We start from the raw sequence: 24,780 nt of genomic DNA on the forward strand, positions 1-24,780 counted from the left end.
GGACTGTTTGCAAGGATGTGCTCCAGCTCACCACCACCATCATGGTTTGAAGGAGTCCCACCTCGGGTCTGCTGGCTCCCACAGCTCCACTCCCTTCGCCTTGGGCACTCCCCTTCCCAGCATGGCAGATCCAGGAGACCAGCTCAGCAGGAAAGTGTTTTGCCTTGAGTCCAACCAGGTCTTTTTCTCTCGTTCAGTCTTGTTCAAACTGCCCCAGGAGCACCAGGCAGCTGCACCACCAGGAGGACCAAAGGAGGCATCCAACCAGCTCCACTGGAAGCACCACAGGAAAGTCATCCTCCACCCCCACCCCCACCCTTTCCTTCTGCTGACATTAGGACCTTGCTTTGGGCTACAAACTCTAGGGAGCAGCCTGTTTCCTACAGGAGACCAACACTACCTAACTTATATTTTTCATGTAGAACCCACCATCCCCCTGGGAAGGTCCTGGTGCCACCTGGCCCAGCCTCACTGGTCACCCCATTGGTTCAGCAGGGGACCCTTGTGTCTACGGGAAGGGGCTGTCACGCTTCAGAGCCCACGGAGCAGCCAGGCTCTGCTGTATAGTGCTTCTTTCTTGGTGTCTGTGGCTGGTGAGGGAGGGGTTAAGGCATGAATTCTTCCTTGATCGTCAGTGGAGAGGAGGAGACGAGGCTTGGGGCACTGCTGCTGCAGAGGCCTCCCATGGGTCCCAGTGAGCCCGCGGCTGGTGGGGTTGGCGTGGTGGTGCTGGTGGGCTGGCTCTGCTGCTGCATCTTCTTTTTGTTCACCTTCCTCTCCTTTGCTCTCCGATTTTGAAACCAGATTTTCACCTGCAGGAAGACGAAGGTGGTGATGCAGAGGACAACCCTCGGGGTTGCCCTGGGGGCAGGAGGGCACCCCAGAGGGTTGGGAAGAGATGGGAGATCTGTGGGGCGTGATGCAGAGGACAACCCTCAGGGTGCCCTTGGGGGCAGGGAGGGTCCCCCTGGGGGCAGGGAGGGCACCCCGGAGGTTGGAAGAGATGGGTGATCTGTGGAGTGTGATGCAGAGGATAACCCTCAGGGTGCCCTTGGGGGCAGGAAGGGTCCCCCTGGGGGCAGGGAGGGCACCCCAGAGGTGGGAAGAGATGGGAAATCTGTGGTGCATGATGCAGAGGACAACCCTCAAGGTGCCCTTGGGGGCAGGGAGGGTCCCCCTGGGGGCAGGAGGGCACCCCAGAGGTGGGAAGAGATGGGAGATCTGTGGGGCATGATGCAGAGGACAACCCTCAAGGTGCCCTTGGGGGCAGGAAGGGTCTCCCTGGGGGCAGGAGGGCACCCCAGAGGTTGGAAGAGATGGGAGATCTGTGGAGTGTGATGCAGAGGATAACCCTTGGGGTGCCCGTGGGGGCAGAAGGGCACCCCAGAGGTTGGAAGAGATGGGAGATCTGTGGAGCTAGGCTGGGCCCACCACCTTGCCTTTCCCTTCCCCAGCCCCTGGGTCTTGCTGGGCCGCTGCAGCACTGACCTGCCGCTCGGTGAGCCCCAGGGCGGCGGCCAGCTCGGTCTTGCGGCGGATGGTGATGTAGCGGCTGTAGTGAAACTCCTTCTCCAGCTCCAGGCGCTGGTGGTCTGTGTACACCACCCGGTACTTGTCTTTCGTCCTGGTCTTGCCTGGCAGAGAGAGCAGAGCAGGGGTGAGCCTAGATGTGATGAAGGGCAGCCATGGAGGAGCAGAAGCAGAGCCGGCAGGTCGAGGGAGGGGATTCTGCCCCTCTGCTCCGCTCTGGTGAGACCCCACCTGGAGCACTGCCTCCAGTTCTGGAGCCCCTAGCACAGGAAGGATCTGGAGGTGCTGGAAGGTGTCCAGAGAAGGACTATGAGGATGAGCAGAGGGTTGGAGCTCCTCTCCTGTAAGGACAGACTGAGGGAGTTGGGGCTGTTCAGTCTGCAGAAGAGAAGGCTCTGAGGAGACCTAATTGTGGCCTTCCAGTATCTGAAGGGGGCTACAAGAAAGCTGGGGAGGGACTTTTGAGGGTGTCAGGGAGAGATAGGACTGGAGGAATGGAACAAAACTAGAAATGGGGTAGATGCAGATTGGATGTTAGGAAGAACTCCTCCCCCATGAGGGTGGTGAGAGACTGGCACAGGTTGCCCAGGGAGGTGGTGGAAGCCTCATCCCTGGAGGTTTTTAAGGCCAGGCTGGATATGGCTTTGGGCAACCTGATCTAGTGTGAGGTGTCCCTGCCCATGGCTGGGGGGGTTGGAACTGGCTGAGCCTTGAGGTCCCCTCCAACCCTAACAATTCTATGATTCTAAGCATCCCTGAGGACATGGAGAAGATACACAACTGCCTGTGGAGAGCTCAGGACATGGTGATGCTCTGGGGACCAGTGGGAAAGGGAATCATGAGGCTCCCACTGGGATTAACCCCTCTCCTGGGTGGCCAGGGTACTTCACTGGGTTGGAAAGTACCTGGCCTTTGGGGAAACTGCTTGGTGGAAAGAGTGGGAGGGATTCAGAGGCATGCTGAGAAGAAGGACCAGAAATCCCATGTCTCATGAGACACTGTCCCCAAGAGGAGCAGAACTGCAAACCATGGGCCAAGAACAAGCTGCCTGCAAAAATCCAGCTGGGGAGGGCTGAGGGAACCCTCCAGCTCTTTGCCAGGAAGCCCAAACCCAAGGTGTCAGCACTTGAAGGCACATGGATCAGGGCAGGGGAAAGATGGAAACCCCAGGGATGGCAGCATTTGTCTGCCACCAGGAGGGTTATTTGCCTTCTCCTTGTACTGAGCTAAGCCAGAGGGCAGTGCTTATTCACTTTGTGCAGCCCTTAAATGTGGACTGAGGAAAGCCCAAGTGATGTCCAAGCACCCCTGGGGACTGGCTCCACAGGCCAGTGGCATTTGGCCCAAACCAGCCCAAATCTCACCTCAGCCCCCCCACATACAGGCAGAGCTCAAGGCCATCGAGCAGCACACCTATGTGCACACAGATGTGTGTCCCACAGCACTGCCAATGGCACCTGCTGCTTTTCTAGTCAGAAGTAGCCCAGGCTCCTTCTCCATTAGCTCCTGGGGGAGCTGCTGGGCAGGAGCCAACACCTCAAACCCAGCCAGGGAGCGAGGGTGGCACTCTGAGGAGGGCACAGGATAAAGACAGATGGGGATATTTAGCTGGGAATATTTGCTTCTTCATGTTCTATGGTGTCAGGAAGGACAGACCCTTGCTTTCAGCTCAGGAGCCAACAGTCCTTGTAACTGGGAACTTGGCCATTTGTTTGTCTGGCAGACATCTGCCCATCTTCTCCTGAACTTCTGCTGCTAAGAGCAGTGCTGCCACGGGAAGGGGCAGGAGCCAGCCAGGGATTTCCCTGGGGCTGCCCTGGATGAACCAGCGTGGACAAGATACTATTCACCTCTGCTGCAGATGCTCAGGGAGGGATTCTGAGTGACCCAACAACCTGTAGAACCTCACCTGCAGCTGCTTCACTCAGGAAAAGGGATCTCTGTGTGCCTGCCACCACGCTCAGCTGTTCCCCTCAACGAGTCCTTGGCATGTCAGCCAGTTTGGGCCAAATCAGATGGGCACTGAGAAGTCCCAGCACTGTTAGTAGATTCTGACCATCCTAGTGCAAGCAGGAGTTTGGGTGGCACAGAGCAAAACTCTGCTTCAGAGCTTCCAGAGTGGACTCAAACCTAATCAGACGTCAGAGAATCTCCACAGGGCAAAACCTCCCCCCCCCAGGCTGAAAACCTCTTTCTCAACTAACTCAGTTTTATTTCTGAGGTTATCTCTCCTGTTGCTCTCCTCTTGCAAGCAGATGGGGACTTTCCTAAGCCACTTATGCTGAAGGGTGTTGGAGACAGGGCAGCCCATGGTCACAGTCCACTGTGAGTGGAAGAGAGGCTGCTGCAGGATCATTTCCCTTGCAGCATCCCAAGGGGTGCAAAGAGGCAGCTGGTTTCCTACCAAATAAACAAGAGCCAGCAGAGGTCCAGCTCCTGCTGCTGGCTACTGAGCAAACCATGTGTGGAAGCACATGAGGGTGCACACCCCTGGGTACAGATGGGAGCAGGGCTGGGCACAGGAGGCATCTCAGTCTGCTGGGACCTGATCGTGGTACTCCCAGGCACGAAATCCCAGGCCCCATGATTGAAGTTAGGACCCAATTTCCATGGCTATGTGACTCTCTGTGTCCTCCTGCCATTGCTCCTAGAAATGCAGGCATGGGCTCAAGCACAACATGAGTGTGGTGATGGCTGAGGGTCTCAGAACAGTCCCCAGGAAGGACCAAAGCTTTCCAGTGATCCATAGAGGAGGGTAGGAGCACAGCAAGGCTGCAACACAGCCAGGAATAGAAAGCAGAGCTCCCAGCACCAGGGCTGGGCTTTAGCCACTAAGTCCTGTTTGAGGGATGTTAAGAATTGAGCCAGTGCTCCAGGCCAGCCTACCCCAGGGCTCTGTGGAAGCGAACACCTAATCCCTCCTCACAAAGCTGCCTCTGGCCACCCCGGGTGACTGCAGGTCAAAACAGGGTGAGAAAGGCAATTCGATTGAGCAAGATGTGTGTGGAGATGTCTGCAGGCACAGGGCTGAGACACAGTGATTAGTGTGGAAGGGTCTAGGGCAGCACCACTGGGAGTTTGCCTCCTCTCGGGCACACGCGGGCTGCGGCGGCTCGGAACGAAGCTGCCCACAGCACAGCGCTGGTCTGGAGCGATGCCAAGGGACCCCGCACTCTCCCCTTGCTCTCCCCCCGGGGGCCTCTGTCCTTCCCAGGGGTCTCTGCTGCCTCTCACTGCCCTGCAGGCGAAGGTTTCATCTCCAGGAGAAGGACTTCTGCATCCCAGCCCAGAAGAACCTGTGCTGAATGTGCAGCTCCCAGGGAGTTACAGGATAAACCAGATGTGCCGGCAGAGATTTACACCAGGTTTAGCAGCTCAGGCTCCCTCTGTCTGCCCCAAGCTCAGGGATTCCTACAAGTTATTTTCTTTTTCTCACATAGATTTATCTTTCTTTTATTTCCCCCCCCCCCCCTCTTGCCTTTGAAAGCAAAAAAAAACAAACCCAACCCAACCCACCCCAACAAAACCTTTCTGAAGTAATAACCCCTTTCAAAAGGATCTCACATGCAGCACTGCTGTTTGAATGGCACTGCCTGGAGAAGGGAAAAAAAGTAAACCAAAACCAAAACCAGCTGGGAAGCAAAGGAATTGACAGATAAAGTGGGGGAAAAAAAAAACCCCTAAATAATGAATTAAAGGATAAAGGCAGAAGGAGGTTTGTGAATCCCACATATGCCATGCATTTCAGCAGGAATTATTATTTCCTGCTGCAGCTGTAAACAGATCCATCACAGCTCAGTCTTTGTTATTCCCTCCTCATGGCTCATCCCTGGTGAAGCCTGGGCTTTGCCTGAGGTCTGGCAGATCCCCAGCTGTGCCAGCTAGCCGTGGCTGTGCCCCAGCACCTCCCCTGCCCCAGAGCGGGTAGCAAAGACTCGGCGCGGAGGGCTCGCAACCGAGCCAGGGATGGGAAGTTCTTCATCTCAACTAATTGCTGGTTTCAGAGATGTTTGCTGAATTTGGGGATGTGCTGTGGGTGATTCACCAGAAGGGGGAAAAAAAAAAAGCAACCCACCAAGATTTTCAAGAAATACTATTGACAATGAATAATTCAACTGCCTTGAATATGAATGCTGGGTTACACTTAACTCTCTCCTGCAGGCTGCTTTTTATGGCTGTGTTAAAGGAGAAAGGAAATTTGGGATGAGCCAGCCTGGGGAACCCCTGCACCTATGGGAAAACCTTAGCACTGCAGCAGGGAGCATGGCTGGGCAGAGGGATGGAGCCACTCTCATGCTTCCAGCCAAGCCTGGCAGAGGTGGATCAGGATGGCCCACAGCCAGGATGGCCCAGAGCTGTGGCTGCTGCACTGGGAGTGAGCATGGATTAGGTGCACAGGGTACTAAGGGGGTGCTGGTGACGCCTCCTGGCACAGTTGCCAGTCCCTTCCCACCCTGCTATGTATTTCAAGTCCCTTCTGCTTGTCCCCACCAGACCAGGCAAAGAAACCACTCAGGCAGCCAAACGGAGCCATTTGTGGGGCCAGTGGGAATGGTTTCGGCTTTGGGATCAAGGCAGGGCCAATGGCTGCGTGGGGAGAGGGCATCGTTACTGCTGTTAATGTGTAACCCTAATAGCACTCACCTGAGCCATGATTAGATAAGGGAATAGCTTTAATGTGCTGTGCAAACCCCGAGGGGCAAGCTCCCGAGTGTGCACTTCCACACACACAGGGGGACAGGGTCCTGACCCCCTGCATGGATCTGCTCCCCACACCAGCCCTGCCCCGGGCAGTAGATGCTGGAGCTCCTGCCCTGGACCAGGAGCCTGGCAGGGGAAGGGAAAAATCCAACCAGATCTCCGTGCCCACCATCCTGGGCTCTGCAGGCTCATGGCCACAGTGAAGGCTGCCAGGGAGATGGCAATTCACCCTCTCCAGCCCTGGCCTGCCCAAAGTGTGGCTTTCAGTAAGAAGCTCTGCCCCAGGCACCCTACCAGGCACACAGAGAGAGGTGCTTTGAGGCTGGTGTTGAACAGTTCCAAGAACAACTGGGAAGGAACTCGTTCAAACCAGAGAGGAAAGAGGCTGTGGGGTGGCAGTGGCACCCTGGAAGGGGGTAGAAAACAGCAAAGGAGCAAGAGCTGTGTGTGTTATTTGAACCTCATCTTTTCCCTGGTCCCACAGAGCGATGCACCCAGCCCTGTGTGCCCAGCACAGCTAAGAAGGGATCAGGCCAGCCCCAAAGGCAGGATCCTCATCCACAGGGCACAGCCCTCCCAGCCACTGCAAGAGCAGCTTGGCTGCCAGCAGCAAGGAGCAGAAACCCACAAGCTTTCCCAAAGGTCTCCATTTCACAGGTCAAAGCAGCTCCAAATTGCAGCAGCAGCAAACTGGCTCCGTGGGGAGCTGCTACACAGCCATCAGGGCTCTGATCAGGGCAGCTGGGGTAGGGCAGCCCTGACCCACTCACCAGAGTTGCCTGAGATGAGAGCACAGCACCATGCTGGCTGTCACACCCTGCCACAGAGGTCCCTGAAGCCTGGGCACGTGTCATGGTGCTTTGCACGGGAGGTGCTGGCATGGGGGGGTGGAGGTGTTGCTGCCAGGCTGGCTGGCCCTGGGGCTGCTCAGCAGCTCTGCATGCCTCGCTGCGCAGCAGCTCCTTGCATGACTGGCATGGAAAGTCTGGGCAAGGCGCTCCTGGAGCTGCCCTGCGTGGTCTCACCTCCCTGGAAACGCTGTCTCCATGCCCTGCCTCCATCTGCACAGCCCTGTCTGCCCGTCTGTCTGCACTGAGTGCCTGGTTCCACACTATCTGATGGCACCACAGTCTCCTGTAGTGCCAACTGTGAGAGTCGGGGCTGTTCACCCTGGAGAAGAGGAGGCTCCAGGGAGACCTTATAGCAGCCCTCCAGTACCTGAAGGAGGTCTACAAGAAAGCTGGGGAGGGACTTTTTACAAGGGTTTGTAATGATAGGGTGGAAGGGAATGGATTGAAGCTGGAAGAGGGCAGATTGAGACTGGATATTAGGAAGAAATTGTGTTCAAGAGGGGATTGGATGTGGCACTTGGTGCTATGGCTTAGTAGTCATGAGGTGCTGGGTGACAGGTTGGACTTGATGATCTTTGAGGTCTTTTCCAACCTTATTGATTCTATGATGAGACACTAAAACAGGGAAGCTGTTGATGTTCCCTCCCTGGAGGTGTTCAAGGCCAGCCTGGATAGCACCTTGAGCAACCTGGTCTAGTGGAAGGTGTCCCTGGCCATGGCAGGGGGGTTGAACTAGGTGATCTTTAAGGTCCTTTCCAACTCAAACCACTCTGCAATTCTATGGTTTTAATACTGAAAAGCAGCAGGTGTGAAAGTCCTGGCACCAGTGAGCACCAGGGAAATACCTTATCCACACTGGAGGGTACAGCAAGAGAGGGTGCAAGGCTGTCCCCCCTGGGTGGATGCTTTCTCTCCATGACAAAGCAGGTTCATCCTGAATGAGCAGCATCTACTTGCAAAGGGGATGGAATCCTCCCATCCCAGAAGGATCAGTGAGAGCACTGAGGTTAGGATTTGCCATTCCTCCCCAGGGAAGGCATCAGGGAAAACTACCCCCCCCCCCCCTGCTTCTAGGCATAGATTTGGCAGTGCTACAGATGGAGAAAGTGAGGCACAGACACAACTCCAAACCAGAGTGGAGTCCCAGGTCAGAGTCATGGGTTCTGCTCTCTGGTGGCTCTCCCTAAACACCTTAACCCCTGGTCTGTCTTCAGCCCCGTGGGGGGAAAAATCCCCCCCCACACACTTCAAAGACAAAGGCAGTTGGCAGAGCAACACCCCATGACAGAGACCCCCAGCCCAGGAGAAAGCTGGGATCTGCAGCTAAACCTCAGGAGCCTCCAGGCTGGCTGGAGCCACTCTCATCTGGCAGCCAGATGTGCTCCAGATGCCTGTGTGTGCAGGGCTCGCTGCTCCCTCGCTGTGCAGCAGCAATGACAGCCGTGATGCTGATGCTCAGGACAGACAGCCCAGCTCGTTCCATGGGCCCCAGTCCTACTGGAAATGAGACCCCAAAGCCTGCAGCGGCAGCAGCGGGGGCTGAGCCCCCTGACACTCTTCCTCTGCCCCCACACTCGTTTGCTCCGCTCCTTTCCCCTCCCTCTGTGGCTCCAGAGAGGGGGTAAAGCAGAGCCCCCCACCCTTCCCTGAGCTCTGGGAACCAGCAGGTCAGGGCTTTCACAAGCTTACCCTTCCCGTGCACGCTGCAATACCGTCAGCTATTTCTCCTCTGCTGCAGGAAGCAGAGGAGTGATGGATGGGACAGCCCACATGAGGCAAAGGACTGGAGCCATGTGGCTTGCTTCATCACCACCAGTAAGAATCAAACCCCTCCAGAGGGCAATTCTTCCCCAGATCCTTGCCTGAGGTCATTCCTCTGCCAAAGGGTGTTGGATTTAGCCAATGCTGGGTGTCAAAAACTGTGTGAGAGGAGCCACAGTGCTCACACAGCCCACCGCCCCCAGACCTGTTTGATGTCTCTGTACTGCAGAGGGAGGGGATGCAGAATGAATTCTCCCCCCTGGACCCTGCCAAGGCTCCCCCAGCTTCTCTCCAGCTTGGGGAAATGGACATTTCAGCCATCAAGGTTGAGGGCAGGACTCATCTGTGCTTGAGGGGGCTTGGGGTCCCCCCAATGAGTGTCTCTCCTGCCCCCAGGGTAGCTCCTTCCTGGCTGTTCACCTGACCTTAACCCAAGTGGAGGATTTCTCCCTGGTGCCAGTCAAACAGCAATGCTCCTGTGGGCACCCACCAGCAATAAAACCTGATTCAGCTTGGTACACTGGTCACTGGAGGTGCTTCACTTATAAAACCATGTCCTTGTCCTGATACCTCTAGTCCCCTGCAGTTAGCTCTGTGCCTCCAAAACAAGCCCTATGGCTTTGCTGTAAGTGGCAGTGTGTGGCTGGGGCTGGCTTTGCCTGGAGGTTCCGGGACTGGCAAAGCCAGGAGGCAGAGACCAGGTCTTGGCACACAGCTGAGCCACACAGAACAGCCTGGCTGCTGGGAAGGGGCAGAAACAGCTGGGCAAAGAGCTGGGTCCAGGGAGTGCAGACCGGTGTGCAGGAGCACAGGCTGGCACCGTGGGATGGGGCCAGGGCTGCACCCACACCCATGGGTGGAGGCACCCTCACGGCAAGCCTCCTCTTCCTTGCAGGAGGTACAGGCCCCAGGGGCATAAGGAGCTGGTTGCCAGGGGCTGCAGTGTGTTCTTGGACAAGGCACAGCCCCAGGGACTGGGCACTGGGCAAGCATTTCATAGACTCATGGGATCGTTTTGGTTGGAAAAGACCCTCAGGATCAAGTCCAAATGTCCACTCAGCACTGTCAGGCCACCACAAAGCCCTGTCCCTCAGCACCACAGCTACACAGCTTTTAAATCCCTCGGGGGTGGTGACTCCACCACTGCCCTGGGCAGCTTGTTCCAGGGCTTGGCAACCCTTTCAGTGAAGAAATTTTTCTTCATATCCTTTCAAGTAGTCATAGAGAGCAAGAAGGTTTCCCCTCAACCTCCTTTTCCTCAGGCTAAATGAGCCCGGTGCCCTCAGCTGCTCCTCACAAAACCTGTGCTCTAGATCAGATCCTTCAGCAGCATTGACCTTCTTTGGACATGCTCCACCACCTCAACGTCCTTTCTCGGAGTGAGGGACCCCAAACTGAAGGCAGCATTCAAGGTGTGGCCTCCCCAGTGCAGAGGGCAGGGGAACTCTCACTTCCTTACTCCTGCTGGCCACGCTGTTTCCAGTACAAGACAGGAATTTCCCAGCCCTGCAGTGATTCAACCCTTTATTTTGGCAACTGGCAGATTCCTTCCGTTGCTCCCATGGTTTTATGAGTGCTGAGCCAAGCACCACCAGCCAGGCTCCAGTGCCAGGTCAAAGACCACAGCAGCACGGGAGGGTGAGGAGTACTGGGCTGACACGCGGGCTGGCCAGCACGTGCGGGCTGCACGCAGCCCCCTCCAGAGCATCACCTCCACATCAGCCCTGGGCCACTGAGTCCAGATCCAGCTCATTCAGACCTGCCACCTGGTTGGATTTGGCCCAGCTGTGTCAGGAGAAGGAGGACAGTAAGGTGTGCAGGCTGCCCAGAGAGGTGGTGGAGTCTCCTTCTGCGGAGGCTTTCAAACTCCACCTGGATGCATTCCTGTGCAGACTACCCTGAGTGACCCTGCTCTGGCAGGGGCGTTGGACTCGATGATCTCTTGAGGTCCCTTCCAAACTCTGCTGTGATGGTGCCTGCTGGGCAGTAGGACTCCTCTCCCCCTTGCAGCCCCATGGGGCTCAGCCTATCCTCACTGTGGGGCAGGGGGAAGGATGCAGCTCCTTATCCAGGGGATCACAAAGCTAACAGCGATGGAGTGGGCGTCCTTGAAGGGTTCCCTGGAGGAAACATCTGCCATTGGCCAGGGGTTTAAAGTGTCCCTCTGCTAATCCCGTGGTATTAGCCAGCCAAGCCCATCACGTAGGTATGGCCAGTGCTCCAGGGAAGCCCTTTCTGTGCAAGGAAAGTCAATCCTAGGAAAGTTTGGAAGGCCTGTACCTTGGCCAGCAGGCTAAGCGGTCAACAAATCCCAGCTGGGGCCAGGAGCAGGTTATGGGTTAATAATTCAAGGGGAGAGGTCTGGTGGGGCCTGATGCATGCACACACCAAACAAGTTGGAGGAATGAAGGGTCTCATGGTGAGCAACCGTGTCCTGAGGAGGAGTCCTCCATGCAGGAACTGAGCAGGGAGACACACCAGCCTCCAGCCACCACCATCACTCCAAAACACACCATGCACACAGCCTGAGCCCCACCTGTCCAGGGCAAATGTTTCTGTCTTATTTGGGAGGTTTTCACTCTTTCCTCCAGCTTTCATGGACCTCACCAGGGCAGCAAACAGAGCTGGGAATAGTGAAAACTCAGATGGAAGCTGCACACCTGGCAAACCTCCACTTGTCCATACAATCATAGGGTCATGGAATGGTCTCAGGCAGAAGAGATCTTTAAGACCACTGAATCCAACCATTCTCTAACTCTACCAAGTCTGACAGGTCTCAGCACCACATCTCTGAGACCTTTGAGCACCTCCTGGGATGCTCCATTCTCAGAGCATCACAGCTTGCTCTCCATAACCCCAGAAGCTGCCTGGGCACCACGGGCGCGGATCCCACCCAAAGCTCTGGGCGCATTCACCTCCCCGAGGGATGCCCCGATTGCACTTTCACTTGCAATATTTAGCACCGGGGCCCTGGCTGGATTAGTGACCTAAAAGCCAGACCTGAGGCAGTATCTGAGGATTTGCATGCCTAACGAGCAGAGGGTGCATTTCAAAGTCCAGCCAGCGGCTGCTTCCAGCCACCTTCCTGAGCCTTTTACAGAGCCGGGGTGCAATTCACAGGGAAGCTGGCAAATGATTGCGAACGAGGAGGAAGCATGAGGCTCTGACAGGCTGCTCGTGAAGATTTTACGAGCAGAAAAAGAGGTGACGTTGGGAGAGAGAGAGAAATGAGGCCTGGGGACATCTTCCAGCTCCCTTTCCTTTAACTCCCGGTTTCCAGCAACCAACCCTCAGGCACCCCAACCCCTCCTGCCGCCGCCGCAAGGTTATCTTGGCTCAGCTGGGTGAAGCAGGCTTGTGTTTAGCAACAGGTACATAGAATCACCCCCCTGCAAAGCATGACTCTGTGATGAGTCACTGGGAGATGTCTCACTGATTGTTTTTTGGGGGGTGGGGAGGGTCTGACTTGCATTTGCAGAAGCCCCCAGCACGCTCATCCCCGCTGCGAAACGTTTGCCCTTTAGCGGCACGCAGCTCTCTCCCAAAAGCTTTCAGGCTGCAGCCCAGAGCTGTTTATACAAGGCATGACAGAGAAGGCCACCTTCATTTACAACCCTCTGAAGCATTATGATTTACTGCATTCACAACTGTTGATATTTATAGCCAAAAAAAAAGAGAAAGAAAGAGTCCACGTGCTCATTTCCTATTCCCACTGAGGTGAGCTGGGCACTGAGGTGAGCTGAGCACTGAGATGATCTGGGCACTGAGGTGAGCTGGGCACTGAGGTGAGCTGGGCACTGAGATGATCTGGGCACTGAGGTGAGCTGGGCACTGAGGTGAGCTGAGCACTGAGATGATCTGGGCACTGAGGTGAGCTGGGCACTGAGGTGAGCTGAGCACTGAGGTGAGCTGGGCACTGAGGTGAGCTGGGCACTGAGATGATCTGGGCACTGAGGTGAGCTGGGTATTGAGGTGAGCTGGGCAATGAGGTGAGCTGGGCACTGAGGTGAGCTGGGTACTGAGGTGAGCTGGGCACTGAGGTGAGCTGGGTACTGAGGTGAGCTGAGCACTGAGATGATCTGGGCACTGAGGTGAGCTGGGCACTGAGGTGAGCTGAGCACTGAGATGATCTGGGCACTGAGGTGAGCTGGGCACTGAGATGAGCTGGGCACTGAGATGAGCTGGGCACTGAGGTGAGCTGGGCACTGAGATGATCTGGGCACTGAGGTGAGCTGGGTATTGAGGTGAGCTGGGCAATGAGGTGAGCTGGGCACTGAGGTGAGCTGGGTACTGAGGTGAGCTGGGCACTGAGGTGAGCTGAGCACTGAGATGATCTGGGCACTGAGGTGAGCTGAGCACTGAGGTGAGCTGAGCACTGAGGTGAGCTGGGCACTGAGGTGAGCTGAGCACTGAGATGAGCTGGGCACTGAGGTGAGCTGAGCACTGAGATGATCTGGGCACTGAGGTGAGCTGGGTATTGAGGTGAGCTGGGCAATGAGGTGAGCTGGGCACTGAGGTGATCTGGGCACTGAGATGAGCTGGGTATTGAGGTGAGCTGGGCACTGAGATGAGCTGGGCACTGTTAATCAAGCTGCTTAAAGTCCAGTTTATTGATTTCAATAAACCAATTCAGCTAAGAATTTAATCCTCATCTATGGCAAATCCACCTCTGCCCTGCTCTCTTTCAGCCTTCATGCAGAGTTTCTTTTGGGTGGTGGTTGGTTGGTTGGGGGTTTTTTAAGGCTCTGTTTTCATTTCAAGGGCAGCCCTGGAAAACCAACTCCCAGCACATGCTCCCAGCAGCGGTTCAGCACCGGCAGCGCTGGGCTTGGACCCAGAAGAGACACAAGGACAGGTTCTCAACGCACAAGTGCCTTACAAAGGGATCTTACTGGCCACCTCTCGTGAGGAAACATCACAAGAAAGGGACTTGCCCCCTGCCATCCATCCCTGCGTGGCTGGGGCTGGGCTGGGGCAGCATCGCTGCGTGCAAGGGGACCAAAGCTGATTCTTTTTCCCCTTTGTATGGGTTTAATCTAAGAGATACAAGCTAAGCAACTAATGATATTTTTCCAGAATTCAATCAACTCAATTGTCATTTAACTCAATCAGAGGCACTTTCAAGCCCCTGTTTTATCTCAGCCCCACTGCTGGGTGTAAAGCCCTTCCCTTGATCCAGAGGAGACGTGTGCTGATATCTTTCTCCCCTCATTTATTTTCCCTCCTGCCTCCTTCCTCAGAAGAAACCAAGACATTTGGACTTGCAAAACCTGCAGAAGTGGTGGGTCCCAGCTGCACAGGAGGGGGTTGCTGAGCTGCAGGATCACACCCTCCTTCCATCCCAGGACATCACAGGGAAGCCCTGAGCCCCAGCACCTCTATGGGCCTCCTCAGCTGGGAATGAGGGGAGGCCTTTTCCCTAAATATGTCTATTCAGTGCTTCACATGGGCCAGGAAATACCAGCCTGCCTCTCCCCTCCTCTTTCCAGATCAGGGCTGGGTTTTTCCATTTGTTGGGGTGTTCTGCCTGCTCCACCGCAGCTACTGGCCCAGCTGGGACCACTCCATCCCCACCACAGCTGTCCAGTAAATACCACTCCATCCCCACCATGGATAGCCAGTAAACATCAGGAGCTGTTTTCCCCAAGCACCTCTGCATGAGGTCCCTTGCATGAGAGTCTCTACATGGGACTTGGTCAGCAGGGAGACAGAAGAAAGCCTAAGGTTGGAGACACTTTGCAAGCGGGGAGCCTTGGTCCTGATCCTGAGGATGTGGACAACCAAAAGCAAAACTGCTCTCCAGAGATGCCCAGTAGTGAATTTGGTTCCAGCAGGGCTCTCTAGAGCTCAAGCCCAGCACAAGAGAGAGGGAGAGGTGGGAGGTCCAGGCAAGCCCGGCAGGCAGAGGGCCCAGGCTGGGCTGGCAGTGGCGGTCAAAGCCTGAAGGGGAAGATGAAAGAGCAGGGGCAGGGCAGGGCAAAGGGACCCCGCACCTCACCTCACCGCCACAGGAGCCAGCCACCATCTCCATGACAAAGCAAAAGCCATGTCAATTTGGGCTGGCCCCAAGGGGGGATCTGCTCACTGCCTTTGAAGTGGGCAGCAGGGCCCCCCACTCATTGCAGGCAGGGGGCTGGGGTCACCCAGACGCTTCCTCCTCTGCCTCCAGGTCAGGAGTTCAGCGGGGACAGGACCCTGGGAACAGCAGGGCAGTAGGCACAGAGGAGAGGGCACCCACAGGGGAGCTGCATGGCACCCACAGGCTGTGCACATCCACAGGTGGTGTGCAGCACCCCCACGCACCCTCCACGTGGCAGAGGCCCCAAAAGCACCACGTCAGGTGTGTGCACACCCCCTGGGCCTGGCACCCCCCCACCCGTGCACACACACTCACCTCTTGCACACACACCACGTGTGCACACATCCCCTCTGCATGCATGCACGCTGCGGCGTGGGCACGCTCCCTGCACCTTGCACACACAGGCTGGGCATGCAGCATGCCCTGTAGCTCTCACTGGCACAGCTGTAGAGCAAGCCCCCTGCACACACACACAGTTAATGGTGCCCTGCACACACACACTGTGTAACACCTCACTGAATACACCTGACACACACACACGGCACAGGCAGCACCCTCCCTCTGCTTGTGTCCGTCTGGCACCTTCCCTGCACACATGTGCATGCACACTGCACTGCATGCAGCTTGCACACACATTTGCACACCCCTGTACTTGGGCTCTCACTCAGTTGCACATCAGCTTGCAGCTCCAGCTCTGCACATTCACCCTTGCACGTATGAAATGCCCCATCGAACCCTTCTCCCCCCCAGCCAGGACTGGCAGGACCCCGGGCATCTCATGCCCATCCTACCCAGCAGCGGCAGGCATGGGCAGGGTTACAGGGGCAGAGTCTGGCTAGGGTAAAGAAAAAAACCCCAAGAACTTTCCAACAACCTAACACCGGCTGCCAGCGACGTGGAAGGACAGTGCCCTCGCTGCCCATCCTCAGCCCCTGCCCCCTCGGCGGCAGGGTCCCCCTGCTCTTTGGGGACCAGGTGCCGTGCCGAGGGCAGCCCAAGCACGCTGTCCCTCCCGGGAGTTGCCGCGCAGAGAGAGCCACAGAGCAGGATCTGTCCCCTCAGGACTTCAAGCCCAGGGATCCTCTGCAGAGAGGGAAGTGCGGGGCTGGAGGGTTTCCTTACCGCTGTTGCTGGTGCTGGGAATGCTGCGCCTCATCCACTCGTAGGGGGTGCGTCTCTGGGGGTTAGGGGAGAGCTGGGGCACCGAGCTGCTGATGGGCGGAGGCAAGAGTCCCGAGCCCGGGGGCTGGATGGGGTTGAAATCTGGGGGGCTGAATCCGAACTGCCCCGGGCTGGCGGTGGAAGGCGCGGCAGCGGTGCCATAGGAATGCCAGTCCTCCTTGGCAGGGGTGTAGGGAGAGCCCCAGGCTGCTGCCGGCTGCCCGTGGTGGGGGTCGTTGTTAATCCCTGGCACATGGTGGTAGCTGGCGAAGTCCGAGTACTGGGGCGGCCCCGGCACGTAATTCTGGGGGCTGAGGTTGAGGCTGGGGTGCCGGACGGGGCTGGGATACATGTTGGTGTCCTTATCCAGAAGATAACCCACGTACATCTTCCCTGGCCAGCCCCGGGCACATGCTGTGCCGCCCTGCCGCCGGCTGTGGGCCCGCTCGGGCTGGCGGGGAAGCGGCCGCCCCTGCCCCTCCTTCGCTGCCGCTCACCTGGGCGCCTTGGGGAGCTGTGTCCTGGGGCCAGGCACCTCCCTGCCCACAGGCTTTTATTGGGCCCAACCTCTCGCAGCATTTGCATTGAAAGGCAGGTTTGCATTTCAAAGTGCAGGAACCTTGGCGGGTGTGGGGGGCGAGCTCAAGCCTCCCACCCCAGCCGCAGGAGGGCTGAGGCAGCGGGTGACCTCGGGGCACAGCGAGCACCTCAGCTCTGCCCATGCCATCAGCCATGGTAGCAGCCAGCTTTGGGCATCAGGTGTCAGCCCATGAGGAGCTCAGCCCATTCCTGCAGCCCTCTGTAACCCAGGGGCAGGGTGGGCAGAGCTAAAGTGTGGCTGTGGCAGGGCTACGCCAGACATTAGCCCTGTCCCCACACTGGGGACACCAAGCCCTTGCCCTGGGGTGTTGCTTTCCCGTGCCTGATGCCAGCATCTGCCTGATTCAGAAGAAGAGGGCTCGTGGGAAGGCTCTGGGTCATTGTCTCCATCTGGGGGCAAACACAGCCCTCCAACCCTGAGAGCAAAGCTAAAACTGGCCTCAGAGAGGACAGACAGACAGAGCCAGCTCCGTGCAGGGGGTCCCAAGGGTCCTCTATGGACCCACAGGGAGTCACTGGGCTCCAACTCAGCTTTGAGAGGCTCATGACCCTGCAGCAAGAGAAGATTCTTGCCTGATTTCCCTTTTAAAGAGTCAGAACATCCCCAGATCTTCTGACAGGGAAACCATCCAGGCACAGGACCCTCCTGAAGCCATGCCTGCCTGCAAGGTGGGAGGTGGCCACTGGCCAGAGACAGCCCCCAGCAGAGACTGTCACCCATCAGGCCAGACACACCTCTGCTCCTCACAGAGCGAGGGACTGAGGGCCAGTGCCGTGCCGTGCTGCCCAGAACCCCCCCCAGAAATCCCCCTCGCCGGCAGCCAGGAGCCTCCTCCTTCTCCACGTCCCCCTCCCTGCCAGTGTCACACTCCAGCTGCACTGGCCACCGCCCCGGGGTCACAGCCATCATTTGCAGGCTGGGGTTCCAACCCCCCAAAGCAAAGCACAGTCCTGCAGAGGCTCCAGGAGGCTGCTTCGTGTCACCTCCCCGAGGCCATCTCTGCCCTGTTCCCCTCATCAGCCACTTGCCAGGCTGGAAATGTGAGTGGGAAGAGGACTGATCAGTCCTCACCCTCCTGGGACAGAGGCAGCCCTGACTTGGGCTGTAAGAAACAGAAACAAAAAGAAAAGGCAGGGAGAAAAAAAATAAAAGGTATTTAGAATGAAATGGAAAGAAAGGGCTGAAAGCAGAGACACTCAGAGATGGGAACCTGGGAAGGGTTTCCAGTGTGGAATGGAATTTGTGGAGCTAAAAGGGGAAAGGTAACAAACCCAGCAGAGCCTCTCTGACCTGAGGAGCTCAGAGCATTTGATGTGTGGCCGTGATGCAGCTGGTAGCAGATGTCCCCAGCCTTGGCAGGAGGGTTGGGGATGGCACCCACACACCACTGCTCCCTGCTCACTCCCGTGCCAACCCCTCCTCCTGAGCTGTCCTGTGTTCATGGGAGGACCAGTGTGCCCCTGAGCCCCTGCAGCTCTGCTGTCATCTGTTTGCTCAGGGTGGACTTTGTGAGAGCTCCCTGTAGCCACCTCACAGCCTTCCCAGCTGCAGTTGCCCAGCCTGCCACTGTTCCTGCCCTGCAGCCAAGCATGCTGCACTGGAGCCACCTCACAGCCTTCCCAGCTGCAGTTGCCCAGCCTGCCACTGTTCCTGCCCTGCAGCCAAGCATGCTGCACTGGAGCCACCTCACAGCCTTCCCAGCTGCAGCCAGCCCAGCCTGCTGCTGTTCCTGCCCTGCAGCCAAACATGCTGCACTGGAGCCACCTCACAGCCTTCCCAGCTGCAGCCAGCCCAGCCTGCTGCTGTTCCTGCCCTGCAGCCAAGCATGCTGCACTGGAGCCACCTCACAGCCTTCCCAGCTGCAGCCAGCCCAGCCTGCTGCTGTTCCTGCCCTGCAGCCAAGCATGCTGCACTGGAGCCACCTCACAGCCTTCCCAGCTGCAGCCAGCCCAGCCTGCTGCTGTTCCTGCCCTGCAGCCAAGCATGCTGCACTGGAGCAATGCTGGGGCAACCCTGGAGCTGTGGACCTGCAGCAGCTCCACATCAGTCCTGGGCTCCTCATCCCAATGCTGCAGCCCCAGTTACAGCTGAAACTGGCTGGAAACACTGCATGGATGCTCCTGTGCCATATCCACTCCCTGCAAGGAGGTGGGAGCCAGGGTGAGATCAGAGGGAGATGGGGTAAGAGGTAAGGGATCTGGTTTGCAAGAAGGGAGCAGAGTGAAACCCCAGCAATGGGATCATAGAATCAGAGAATCAATAAGGTTGGAAGAGACCTCAAAGATCACCAAGTCCAACCTGTCACCCAAGACCTTGTGACTACTAAACCATGGCACCAAGTGCCACATCCAATCCCCTCTTGAACAACTCCAGGGATGGCATTGCTCAGGCTCTGCCTCTCGAAACCTGGCAGAGGCATCACCAGAGGTGAGCAATTTGCAGCATCCTCCCTGTGCTCCCTTGAGTCCCCAGCCCCTCACCCAGCCTTGTCCTGGCTCCCTGCCTCATGACAAAGGTGGCTGTCACGACCGTCCCACCCGGTGACAACCTCCACTCGTGACGCAGCACAGATTAATTGCTGCTCTGAGTAACTCCATCTAGCCTGGATTTTTCCCAAGGTCTCAGCACAGCCATGGCTTTGTTTAAGCAGGAAAGCCAAGGCCTTCTTCCTCATCCTCCTCCTCTCAGCAGCAAAGAGAAGCTGGCTCAGAGAGTGGGGAAAAAAAAACTCCTGGGCAGATGGTAGTAGGCACAGAGGAACACAGGTGGCTGCTGGGTCCCTCCCCAGGAGCAGCTGTGTTTCAGGGCTGGGTGATGCTTGGGTTATTCCTGCTGCTGGCTGTTTCCCACAGGCAGTGACAGGTGACCTGGATTCCCTTTTCCTATCCTGTGGAGCCGAGGCCAAGGGCTTAGGCAGCTGCTGGGAAGCAGGGGGTTCAGGAGTCCAGGGAGGGCACTCCACACCTGCATCCTCCCCCCAGCAGGTGAAGGGCTCAGCAGGAGCAGCATTGCCAGGTGCCTGCTAACAGCTTTGCCATGGGCTCCCCTGGCCCCTAGAGGTCCCCATCTAGATGGAAGGAGGTGATGGAAGGAGGTGGAAGTACTTTCTCCATCTACCCCAGAGACCCCCCCAGCACCTAACCCAGCCCGGGGAGCTCCTGCTGGCCTTCCAGACCTGAGATTCCTGGTGGAAGCCAGGCGGATGCAGGGGAGAGGGAGAGCGTCCAGGGTTCCTCTGGACTTGGTGCTGTTATCCGTGATCGAGTGATGCCATCTCCTGGAAGCAGCAGGGCTGGAGAAAGAAGGGCCGGCAGGTCCCCAGGGCCAGGCTGCAGGCAGCTATCACAGATGGAGCAGCTTTGCAGGAGAGACCACTCCACCACCTCCTCCTCCCATGGAGGAAGCACTCACTCAGGGAAACCAAGCCCTGCCTTGTCCCTCGGCTCGCTCTGAACTCTCACCACGGTTTCAGCAGGACAGGGAGACTGCCACAGAGGGTGGGGTAGGTGCCTCTCCTCACTCCCCCTTCCTCCTAGTGCCTCCTGTCCCACCACCTCCTTGACAGCTCCCTGGGCCTGTGGCTTCCCAATTCTCTCAGCCCCTGCTGCTACCAAAAGCAAGCCTGTGGCCTCAGACCAGCACATTCCAGAGCTGTGTGGTTCCATGCACACTCCAGCTTAGCCACCACCTCCCTCCTGTTCCCCAGCCTCTCCTGCCACCCTCCTGCAGCAGGGGGAAAGGGAAAGCAAAGCATGTTCCCTATGCACCATTCCTACCACACACATTTGGAACAGCATCCCAGAGAGTCAGGCAGGGCTGGGGCAAGCACAGCCCCCTCACTGCAAACCCCAGGAGCATCCCCTCCTCTCTGGCATCAGAGAGAAGAATGCAACTCTCTTGCAGAGGACAACCCCCTGCCCCAGCTCCATCAGCCCTGCTGCAGAATCCTTCCTGTTCTTTGGCTTTTCCCAGATTTCTGAACCATGTCTCTGCTGGCACACAAGCTGAGCAGAGCTCTGCAGAGCTGGAACCAAGAGAGGTGGGTGCTGGAGCAGGTTAGCCCAGATCAGTGTGCTGCCAGCAAATCTGGCCAGCCCCACTCCCCTCCTCAGGGAATCAGCTTTACTGGATCAGCTTGCCTGGCAAAATGCAAACGCCACCAATCTTGGGACCATCCTCAAGGCAGCAGTGGGGACAGGGACGCAGGCTGACATCTCTCATCTCTTTTTCCCTTGCTCTCGGTGGGCTGGTGACAGACTGCCCCCTGTGCTGGCTCAGAGCTCAGCGTGCAGCTGGTGGGTGCAGGGCACTGCTCGCTCATCCAGCTCCTGACAGGAGGCACAGGGTCCCCGAGGTGGCCAGGGTCTGACGGGGAGTGTCCTGGCCGTGCGTTGTCCCTTCACGGCGCCTCAGGCGCTGTGTAAGCAGAGGGTTAACAGCTCCCACGTTAAGTGACTGCAGATGTGTGGGAAAGTCTGGGGCGAGCGGCCGGCACCGCTATTAGTATGCACCCAGGAGCCTGCCGCCGCCTCCAGGGGCTCCGCGGAGCACATCTAATACCAGAGCGTTTCGTGGGGTTGGGAAGAGTGCGTGGGATGTGGGACGGGGGTGGAATGGCCCCGAGCAGGGGGAAAGGCAGTGAGCTAGCATCCTCTGCCTCTGGCTACTGCCTCCTCCATGCGCCCACATCCGCGGGATGTCGGGGACGGGCCAGCATCTGTAAGGACATAGCCGGGCATGGCGTTCAGCACAGTGCTGCCTCCTGACACCGCTGTCACCCTGCAGCGTCCGTGGCCAGCACTCGCAGGTCTGCAGGACACTTTCCAGCCCGGGGTGCTCCCCAGCGTGTGGTGCTTGGCCATGTGGTCACTTTGGAAGGAGCACTCTCTGCCTCCCTTTCCTCTCCACTCTCACCCACTGCCACCATGCATAAGTTTGTGATTCCTCTGGAGGAGAGAGAAGAGCTCTGGGCTTGAGGAAGCCTCTGTGCAGCTCTCCCACAGGACCCAAGGGCTGGATCCAGCCACGAGCAAGTGCTGGCAGCTGCCATGCCGGATGGGTTGCCCAGATACTGTGCTGTGCTCTGTGGCACCCACTGCTCCTCTCTTGTGGTCTGCAGCTCCACACCACATCACAGCACTACCACAACCCCTGCGTTAACTTGGAGGTGATGGAGGTTTGAAGAAACCAAATCTGGCCCTCATTAAGCCTTCAGTGAAGTGGGAAAGGCCAACAGCTGCTTCCTTTTCCCTACCTGCCTGCCTCTCACCTGCTGGCACGTGGGACCTGTCACTGCCTCCAGCACGGCTGCTCCCTCCATCGTGTTGGGTCGCCTGGCTCTGGTGTGCTCTCCACATCAGGGGAGGGATATGGAGGCTTTCACCTGTGATCCCATCTCTGCCTGGGATGGGGCAGGAGGTCAGAGAGCAGCTTTGATCCAGGTGATGCCGAAGCAGTCCAAAGAGCCTGGAGTGTCCCTGTGTCAGTGGCACTGCACCACACGACCCCAGGCCTCCTCTAGCACCTAACTGTTTATGGAGGGTGGAAAGCTCAGCTGAGAGCAGCTCTGACAGCCCACACTGCAGCTGTCCCGGGCCCAGGGGAGCCACTAAGTCCTGCAAAACACCCCAAAGGGGGGTGCAGGCACCAGAAATAGAGGTGAGCAATGAAGAGGAGATGAGGCAGAAGTCACTGAGCTGCTGCCCTCCGCCCGCCCGGGCCAGTCCCAGTGGCTTCGGCGCTTCCTCGGCGCTGGCCTTTCCCAGGAGCTGCCCTGCCCCCGACGTGCTGTTCCTAAACAAAGAGCTTGGCCCTGCATGCTCCCCGAGGACACTGCAGCAGGGGCCATCGTGTGCTTGCTGGGATGCTGTGGCTCTGCTGGCATCCCAGCACAATGACCCCTGGCCTTGGCAGATGGAGCACAGGAGGCTCCACGTAAACAGGAGGGGGAAATTCTTCCCTTTGACAGTGGCAGAGGGCTGGAACAGGCTGCCCAGAGAGGTTGCAGGATCTGTCTCTGGGGGCATTCAAAACCCACCTGGAGGCATTCCTGGGTGATTTACTCTAGGTGATGCTGCTCTAGGAAGGGATTGGACTAGATGATCATCAGAGGCCCCTTTCAACCCCCACCATTCTGGGATTCTCCCCAGGGTGGATTCTGTTTGCTCAGGCTGTCCCTGCTCCCAGCCCAGGGGAGGCCACTGAGTAACCCATTTGCAAGAGGGAGAGAGACAAATATATTCCACCTTGGGATCAGGATGCTCTGTCCTCAAGGGTGGTCTGTCCCAGCTCTTCCCCTCCCTGCCCACCCTGGGTGTCCTGTCCCTGGTGCAAGGGGCCTAGCAGGATCGTACTCGTGGGTTTCTCCCCCTCCCGCTGTGCTGATGCTGTCCTTGGAGCGGGGATACTGCCAGGAAGTAGCTCCACTGAGCTATTCCCAGCATCCCAAACGTCCCCATGCAGGGACCTGTCAGACACATCTTTATCCCTTGGGAAGAGTGTCGAGAAGAGCCATGTGTGCTGCACATCCCTTCGGCCGCCTGCTCCCAACACGACCTGCTCTCACGCTCAGAGGCTCCTCTTCTGCATCACAGACCATCTCAGCTCTGGGGGGGGCTGCTGGAGCCCCCCAGCATGTGGCCACCACCACATCTGGAGTCAGGGAATCCAGCCAGCCCAGCACAGGGGAGCAGCAGGGTCTCTCCTAGCCATCATTGCTTCACCCCCTATGCAGCCCAGCATGAGAGCCCCTCCAGCTCCTGGTAGCCACCTCTCCAGCATCTCTCTTTTCCTCGCCTGCCTGGGCTTGGTCAGGTCCACTTTTCCCCTGCCCACAGCTGTACCTTCCTGGCTGGCCAGTCCCTGCCAGGCACAGGACCAGCACACAAGCCCCCATGCAAAGTTCTACTCATTGCATGTGAGTAGGAGATGGGACACTGGGACAATTTCTTGGCTGCAAGAGTGGTCAGGTATTGGAACAGGCTGCCCAGGGAGGTGGTGGAGTCACCATCCCTGGAGGTGTGCAAGAAAAGCTGTAAACATGGCACCGTGGCATGTGGTTTAGTGGGCATGGTGGTGTGGCGCTGCTGGTTGGCCTTGGTGATCCTAGAGGTCTTTTCCAACCCAAATGATTCCATGATTCTACAACTGGGTGTGCTGCAGCCCAGCCTCCGTGGCTGCACAGAACAAAGCCCTTCCCCTTTGGGTTTTCACCAGGGCAAAGAAAAAAAACCCACTGAGATAAAGGGAGATGAGTGGCAATCTCTTGGGCTCATCCAGCCAGGGAATCACCAGCTCTGCTCATGGTTAGCGAGGCAGGAGGAGATGAATCCGCCTTGCAAACAAGCCAGGAACCCAGTGGTGCTGTCTTAGCAGGAAGAGCTTCTTCATTCTTGGAATAGAGGAAAGAGAAAGACAGAAAGGCATCTTTGCAGTGGATTCTTTCTGTTTGTTTTTATTCTCAGGACAGCCACTAGATTTTCAGTTGTCCTTCTTTGGCTCAGGCAAAAGCACATCCCTGAGATGGGAATGGTGGGAAGAGCTGGTGGGGCAAAGGCAGTTTTGACCAAAAGAGCTTCTCTGCACCTTGTTACAGTGCTGAAACAAACTGAAACAAACCCAAACCAAAACCAACCACCAAACCAAACCACCACCACCACCAAAACCTCACCCAAACCCAACGTTTTGGGACAAATGATAACATTTTGCCTGTTGAGAGATCCTCAGATAATTTATTTCAACTCACTAAGGCGTGGGGAGGATTTAAAGCTGGTTGGTCAGTTGGTTTCCATCTACTCAGAGCAGGAATCACAGAAGGTTAGGGGTTGGAAAGGACCTCCAGAGACCATCCAGTCCACCCCCCCTGCCAGAGCAGGATCACCCAGGGCAGGCTACACAGGAGCACACCCAGAATCACAGAATCACCCAGGTTGGAAGAGACCCCAAAGATCATCAAGTCCAACCTGTCACCACAGACCTCATGAATAAACCATGGCACCAAGTGCCACGTCCAATCCCCTCTTGAACACCTCCAGGGATGGTGACTCCACCACCTCCCTGGGCAGCACATTCCAATGGCTAACAACTCTCAGGAGAGT

At 57.2% G+C, this 24,780-nt stretch overlaps 1 protein-coding gene across 1 annotated transcript; it reads right to left on the reverse strand.

The window, feature by feature from the left end:
- Positions 1 to 595: 595 nt before the first annotated feature.
- On the reverse strand, positions 596 to 16,471 carry CDX1 (caudal type homeobox 1). Its single transcript, XM_009911394.2, has 3 exons — positions 16,045 to 16,471; positions 1,489 to 1,634; positions 596 to 812 (listed from the first exon to the last, which is right to left on the reverse strand). The coding sequence occupies exons 1-3, from the start codon at positions 16,469 to 16,471 to the stop codon at positions 606 to 608; spliced, it is 780 nt and encodes a 259-aa protein (XP_009909696.1). The 3' UTR covers positions 596 to 605.
- Positions 16,472 to 24,780: the final 8,309 nt, after the last annotated feature.

This window comes from Dryobates pubescens, chromosome 16 (assembly GCF_014839835.1).
Source record: "Dryobates pubescens isolate bDryPub1 chromosome 16, bDryPub1.pri, whole genome shotgun sequence".
Classification (NCBI taxonomy): Eukaryota; Metazoa; Chordata; class Aves; order Piciformes; family Picidae; genus Dryobates; species Dryobates pubescens.

Excerpts from the sequence above, each read along its gene's own strand:
- CDX1 (XM_009911394.2), bottom strand. The coding sequence starts at position 16,471 with ATGTACGTGGGTTATCTTCTGGATAAGGACACCAACATGTATCCCAGC. Across the intron at positions 1,635-16,044 it reads TCCCAGCACCAGCAACAGCG|GCAAGACCAGGACGAAAGAC; the intron begins GTAAGGAAACCC and ends TCTCTCTGCCAG. Across the intron at positions 813-1,488 it reads TGGGGCTCACCGAGCGGCAG|GTGAAAATCTGGTTTCAAAA; the intron begins GTCAGTGCTGCA and ends GTCTTCCTGCAG.